The sequence below is a fragment of the Ailuropoda melanoleuca genome, chromosome 14, assembly GCF_002007445.2.
Source record: "Ailuropoda melanoleuca isolate Jingjing chromosome 14, ASM200744v2, whole genome shotgun sequence".
In the NCBI taxonomy this organism is placed as follows: Eukaryota; Metazoa; Chordata; class Mammalia; order Carnivora; family Ursidae; genus Ailuropoda; species Ailuropoda melanoleuca.
The window spans coordinates 10,436,624-10,442,776 of NC_048231.1; the positions used below are offsets into that span (position 1 = coordinate 10,436,624).

The window sequence follows — 6,153 nt, forward strand, 5'->3', positions numbered from 1 at the left end:
GGGGGGAGAAGGAGGGGGCATTCCAAGGTTCTGGGGGAAAGGGGTTGAGCTTAACCTTGTTAATGCAGGGGTTGTGGGGAATCAGATGGAGAGGGAGGTGAGGGGAAGGATGGGAGGGGTGGAGTAGGCAGGGGGTCCCTCCCTACCCTGGTTTAGTCATCTGAGATGGAAAGTCTGCTGAAAATGGGCAGGCGTCTTGAGTTGTCCAAGGTGGGGGAATCTGAGCCACTGTGGCTGCTGCTGGAGCTGCTCAGATAGCCCTCCTGGTCCGAGAGAGAATCCTGAGGGCTGGGGGGAGAGTCAAACATGTGAGGGGACTCGGACATGGGCCGGAAGAGGAAGGTGGTTGGGGAGCCACCCCCAGGCAGCCCCATGCTAGGGGCAAAGAGGCTCGCCAGCTCCTGGCTGGAGAAGGCGAAGGGGTTATTGGTGCCATCTGGCAGGGTGGGTGAGCCCAGGAGGTCATCGGCGCTCAGGATGGGGGGTGGGGTGATGGACGTGGGGCTGTCCAGCAGCCCCGTGGCAGCGGCGGTGGCAGCGGCACTGGGAAACCCAGCAAAGCTAAAGCTATGCTGGAGGCGGGGACGGTCAGCGGAGAGGTCCCGGGCCCCCGCCAGGGCGCGGCGCTCCTCGGCGTTGTGGATGAAGTGGCAGCGGGGCCCGTAGGGGCAAAAGCCAATGGTGTGGAAGGTGCGGCACAGCTCTGTCTTGTACTTGGGGTGACGGGTCAGACTTCGCAGCTCGTGGATGCCATGCGCGAACTGGCACTTGTCCCCGTACTTACAAGCGCCGTTCTCCTCGAAGGGACGGCACAGCTCCGTCTTGTAGCGGCTGGAGTTGACCTGGCCGCTGCCCGGCTGCTTCTGGGTGGGCAGCAGCCGCTCGCCCCCTTCTGAGAAAGAGCGGTCTCGGAAACGGCTGTCGCGAGAGCTCAGAGAGGGGGCCGGCTCGCCCTTGAGGCTGCTGAGGAGCTGGTTCTGGTGGAACTTGGAGCTGGGCAGGGTGACCGAGTGCCTCCGGGGGAAGCCCCCGCCGGCAGGGGTGCCCACCGCCTTCCTGTCCAGCAGGCAGCCCCCTGCACTGGGGGTACTGTAGTTGAGCATCTTGTTACCCTGGAAGGAAGAGAGGGAAGAGAGAGCGTGGTTAGTGACAAAGGCCATCCACCAGGGCCAAGACAGGGAACCCCTAAGGGCAGCCCCCTCCATAAGCAGAAGTGCCCCTTGTGTCTCTAAGGAACCATCTCTAACTCTGTCCTGACAAGCCCCTCCCACTCTTCCTCCCACAGGCCCGCCACCTAGCTTTACTTGGGCCCCATACAGAAGAAACCACAAAATCCTGACCGGGATGAAATTGTTATACACGCATCCTACTCCCTGCACACTCCTGGAATGTGCCCCCATATCCTGTCCCCAAACGTACCGTGTTGATCCACAAAACTGAACTTCTTTACCTCCCAAACAGAATCCTCAGCTCAAAATATCTCATACAGCTCAGACTTCTCTAGATCCCCGTCCCCCTAAAAAAAACAGGTAAACCTCAGGAGACCATGAGTACCGCCCTTTTAATCAGTCCCTCCTGCACTGACACTACACAACCCCCCACACACACACACACACGACCTGTCCTAAGACTCTCAACTTCCTCCTTCAGAAGTGTTCCCTTCCTTTGGCAAGAGGTTTCCAGACTGCCTTTGCTTTATCTTGCTGAGGTGCGGGGGAGAGGGAGGGGACAGGAGAAGGATGGGATTCCTAAAAACAAAATTCATTGCCCCATACTTGGGTAAGGGGTGCCTTCTACAATGATCTCCGCACCATTCTCGGCCCACCCCACCCCCTGCACTGGGAAGATGCCTTTGCAGTTAGTCTGGCTGCAACGGCAGGCTTGGATAAGAGCTCCAGTGTTTAATCTTTAACGCAAAGCTGCAGGTGGGAAGGAAAAGGAAGGCACCACATCCCCCCCACCCGCCTCCTAGTCAATAGTGGATTTGGGGGGAGGGAAGCAGAGCCACCACAAACAGGTTTCTGTTCCAATGGGCCCCTGGTCACCTGCCCAATCTGTACCCAAGATTTGGAAAGGGTGCAAGCCGGGGACCTGGGAGTTGGCTCCCAGCCCATGTGGGTGTCATTGTTCAAATTCTAAAGTTTGTCCCTTAGGATCAGCTGCAGGGGATCGGGAATCTGTAACAGCAACCACCCCACGGAGCGGATTACAGGAACCAAGTTGAGAGCCGGTTCCCAACAATAAGGTTCATTTAAAAAGTCCTGCGGGGGGGGGGTGCAGAGGGCAAGAAAAAGAGAAATAGATCAAAGAGCGAGAAAGCTGGGATGAGAAGGAAGATGTGCAGGGGAGCTCAGGGAGCTGCCAGGGCAACTGGAGCCTGGGAAAGCGCAAGGAGGGAAGGAAGCTGAAATTCAAACTATTTTGATGTTGCTCTTCAGCTCCTCGTAGTCCCTGCACCCCAGCCCTGCAGCCCTGGGGCCCTGGCAGCTGGGCGGACTGGAGAAGCAAGCTGGGAAAAGAGAGGGACATGACCCGACGTGTTTAAAAGAAGGCACAACACTTTAGCAATTAAAAGTAGCCTAGCAGCTCCCCGCTTTCAAATTGGGGAGAGGGGGCGAAAATAATTTAACATCCATAGGCTTTTGCTATGTACACTTAAACCGCACTCTTGGAACATTCAGTGTTTAAAACCTGCTTTTTTTTCCACACCGGCTGGCAAGCCACACCACTTAAGGAGGCCCCATTAAATCCTTGCTCGCAGAGCCCCTTGAGCTCAGGCCGGCATTTTGTTGTCGAGTCCCCCCACCCCCTCGGAAAACAGGTAAGCGGCCCAACTCTAGTCCCATTTTCATCCCAAAGTTTGCAGCACTGTAGGCTATCACAGAAGGAAGCCTGACCGTGCTGGGGCGAACCGAAGCCACACTGCAAACCCGTTTTGCAACATCCTTTTGAATCACAACTCTTGGCCTTTTCCTCGCAGATTCCCAGCCCTTCCACATCAGAGGGGGCAATCTCCCAGCAAAACGTCCTCCTGAGACTCACTTTGCCAAGGGGCGTCCCTGCTGACCCCACACAGGCTGGCGGTGTGGCTGGAGAGCCTCGAACCCCTCCAGGCGGCGGCAAGACCCAGAGCGCGCACCGGGCAACCCGAGCCGACCAGCGAAACCTGGCTCAAGCAGCACATTAGGGACGACGGAAACACCGCAAAACTGCCCCAGTCCGCCAATGCCCCAAGTCCCCCGGGCAGCCCCGCCACTCAAACTTCTCCCCCCAAAACTCTAGTCTCCAAATTCCTATGCAGTCGCCGCGAGGACCTGTTGAAACTCAGGGTGGAAAGGAGAGAGCCAAATTCCTTTAAACTGGGGAGGAAATGAGGCAGAAAAAAGACCCATCTCGCCTCCCCTCCTCTCCTCCCTGCTTCCCAAGACCTGAACTTTTGGGGGTTCTTTCTTTAGGCAAAAAGGGAAAAAGAAAACTTTGAGAAGCAAACCCTCCGCCCCACTTTACCTTGCATAAAACTTCGCTCAAGTCGAAGATGGTGGCAGACACGAGAGTGGTGGTCATCCTGGGTGCTCGCACGGGGCAGGGACGGGGATCTGGTGTGTCGCGAAGGTCTCGGTGAGGGGAAGGCGCAGCCTCCGGCTCTCCGATCTGGAGTCCCACACGCCTACTCCCGGCGCCCCTCGCCTTTCTGACTCTCCTCGGCCGCGGCGCGCGAAGCCCAATTTATAAAGTTCAGATTTGGTGGGCCGGGGGAGGAGGAGCTTTAAACTTATTTAAATGAGGAAGAGGAGGGGGAAAAAGTTGATTGACACTGAAGTTGAATCAGCCATGCGGTCAAACTCGAAAAAAAAAAAAAAAAGAAACTTTCAAAAGGAAGAAGGGGGAGGGGAAACGAGGAAAGAAGCCTAAGAAGATGAGAAAAAAAAAAAACAAACCCAACTGGGAGACTCGCACAACTTTTTTTTCTTAAAGAGGAAAAGTTTCGAGTCCGCTCGCTCGGCAACCCGGCGCTTGGGGCGCCCCTCTCTGGGGCAGCGCGGCGCGAGGGGGAGGGGCGCGCCCCCCCTTTGTCAGGCTGCGAGCGCGGCTCTGTGACATCACTCATTCTACCCTCTTCGGGGTTCTAGTTGTTGTGTTGTTTTTTTGTCGGGCAGGAAGGCGGGCTTGACTTTCTCTTTTTGCAAGCGGGAGCAGAAGCCCGTCCTTAGCGCCCAGGCTGCGGTTTCCATCTTGAGCAGATCTCCCTGAAACTTCTCCAAGTGCCCCCCACAATTTACTCTTTTCCCGAGTTCTCTTCCTCATTCGGCTGCCTTCCGCAACCGGGCAGGGCCAGGAGATCGGGAATTTGGGACGCACAAAGCGTTCAGGTCTAGGGGTTTTGGGGGTTTTTCCCAGCAGGACGTGGCGGAGGTAGAGTGGTGGGGGAAACTAGGCAGACTTTTTCCCCCGAGAGGACTGGACAGGGCCGGGCGGGGCGAGCGCAGCACGATTTCGCGCGCCGCACGCGTCTACACTCTCCTGCGCTTTGCAGCGGGACCGCGGGAGGGGGAGTCGCGGAAAAGACCACCGCCCGCGCGGATTGCTTGTTTGCTTAACAGGCCTGGGAGTGGGATTTATTTCACATATCCAACTTTAAAGTTTTTCATAAAGAAAACCGGAACCCTCATTAATAATGCCCCTTGCAGTCCACCCCCCCGCCCAATTAAAAAAATCATTAACGCGTAACTTTCCACGCGCGCTCTGAACTAGGGGACACACACACACACACACACACACCCCCCAGATGCTTGAACAATGAAAAAAAAAGTTACTTTGGCAAGAATGAAGGTAAAGAAATGGGGGGGGGAGGCGACACTTTTAACTTATTGTCGCTTCTCCCCCGCCCCCACGGGAACGGAACATATGGCTTGTCACGCTGCGCTGTTTTGGCGGGATGGGGGGAGGAGGGTATGGGATCCTCGAAACCGAAAGCCCCCCCAATAGATTACTCCTTTTAAGACTGTTATATATTTACTGTTAGGTTCGGATGCCTCTCCATCCACCCAAATAAAAAGTTATTAATGTGTCGCCCACGGCTCCCCGGGTGCTGGAGAGAAGACCCAGGCGGAAATTGCGGGGCTCTGTTTCTTTCCTATTTCCCCGCGTGCCCGGCCGCCTCCTCAGCCCTCGCACGTTTCTTCCCAGCACTCGAGGCCGCCGGGTCTGTTATGAAACCCCGAGCGCTGAGTGGCTAAGAGCGGGTTCCATTGCGATGTAATTAGGTCACCCCATTATGAGCACGTTTCTTTGGAAAGGACAGGGCGGGCGGGGCAGAGCGTTCGAGTCGCGCTCTTACCACCACCACCCACCCACCCACATACACACGCATTTTTATTACATTTCTGATGTATTCGTCAACCTCCGAGCAGACCCAGGGAAACCGTCCAAATCACAACGAAAGGAACCGGTTGTTTTTCATCTTTGCGAAACACACAACTTTTGCGGCAGGCACGAATCTACGTGATCCCAGCCCGTCTGCTTTTATTTGGCCCCTCTGACTTAAACTTATGGCCCCCATTTTTAACCTGGCTGCTGCCCCTTGCCTTTCCTCCTGCTGCTGTCCAGCCTCCTGTTGCTTCCCTCCCTCTGCTCCCATTTTTTCAGCTTTTCTTGAAATCTGGCAAGCACCAGAAAGGGAAATAACTTCCATCCACCTTAATTTAAATCATTCAAGTGTAGGTTTCTTTCTTAAAGGGGTGTTTGCTCTCTTTTCCCCAGCTCCAAGAAAGGGGGGAGGCATCGTGCAGTTTCTTGGTGATGAGGTAATGAGTTCCAGATTTTAGGACAGAGCAGGCTGCGCGTTAAAACCACAAGGTTAGTCTGCGTCCTGATGTGAAGCTATTTCGTCTTTTTATCTCCCTCCCCCCTCCACCACCAAAAAAGGCCCATTGGTCTTTAACTCTGGAGGGCTCGCGAAGCTCTGCTGGGGGGACGGAGGAGGGTGTGGAGAAGCGAAGGAGAAGGGGGACCCGGAGCGGGTGGGGCCGCCTTCCCGGCCCCAAGCCCGGCCCGCACCCGCTGTCCCAACGCGGCTGCGGGACGGGTAAGAAGTACCGTCGCGCGGCCCCAGCGCCGCAGGCTAGCTAAAAAGTGTTTTTTTTTTTTTTTTTA

The 6,153-nt window shown here is 55.8% G+C and overlaps 1 protein-coding gene across 2 annotated transcripts; it reads right to left on the reverse strand.

Moving 5' to 3' along the window:
• Nucleotides 1-6: 6 nt before the first annotated feature.
• ZFP36L1 (ZFP36 ring finger protein like 1) lies at nt 7-3,724 on the reverse strand. 2 transcript variants are annotated; one of them, XM_034642081.1, is made up of 3 exons: nt 3,508-3,720; nt 1,420-1,516; nt 7-1,112 (listed from the first exon to the last, which is right to left on the reverse strand). In XM_034642081.1, exon 3 carries the CDS (start codon nt 1,101-1,103, stop codon nt 153-155), a length of 951 nt encoding a protein of 316 aa, XP_034497972.1. In that variant the 5' UTR covers nt 1,104-1,112; nt 1,420-1,516; nt 3,508-3,720; the 3' UTR covers nt 7-152. The 2 variants fall into 2 exon arrangements, with proteins under 2 accessions (XP_034497972.1, XP_002917068.2); XM_002917022.4 differs by lacking the exon at nt 1,420-1,516 and having other exon boundaries at nt 3,508-3,724.
• Nucleotides 3,725-6,153: the final 2,429 nt, after the last annotated feature.

Coding starts and splice junctions, on each gene's coding strand:
- ZFP36L1 (XM_002917022.4), bottom strand. CDS start 3,564: ATGACCACCACTCTCGTGTCTGCCACCATCTTCGACTTGAGCGAAGTT. Junction 1,113..3,507: donor TGAGCGAAGTTTTATGCAAG/GTAAAGTGGGGC, acceptor TCTTCCTTCCAG/GGTAACAAGATGCTCAACTA.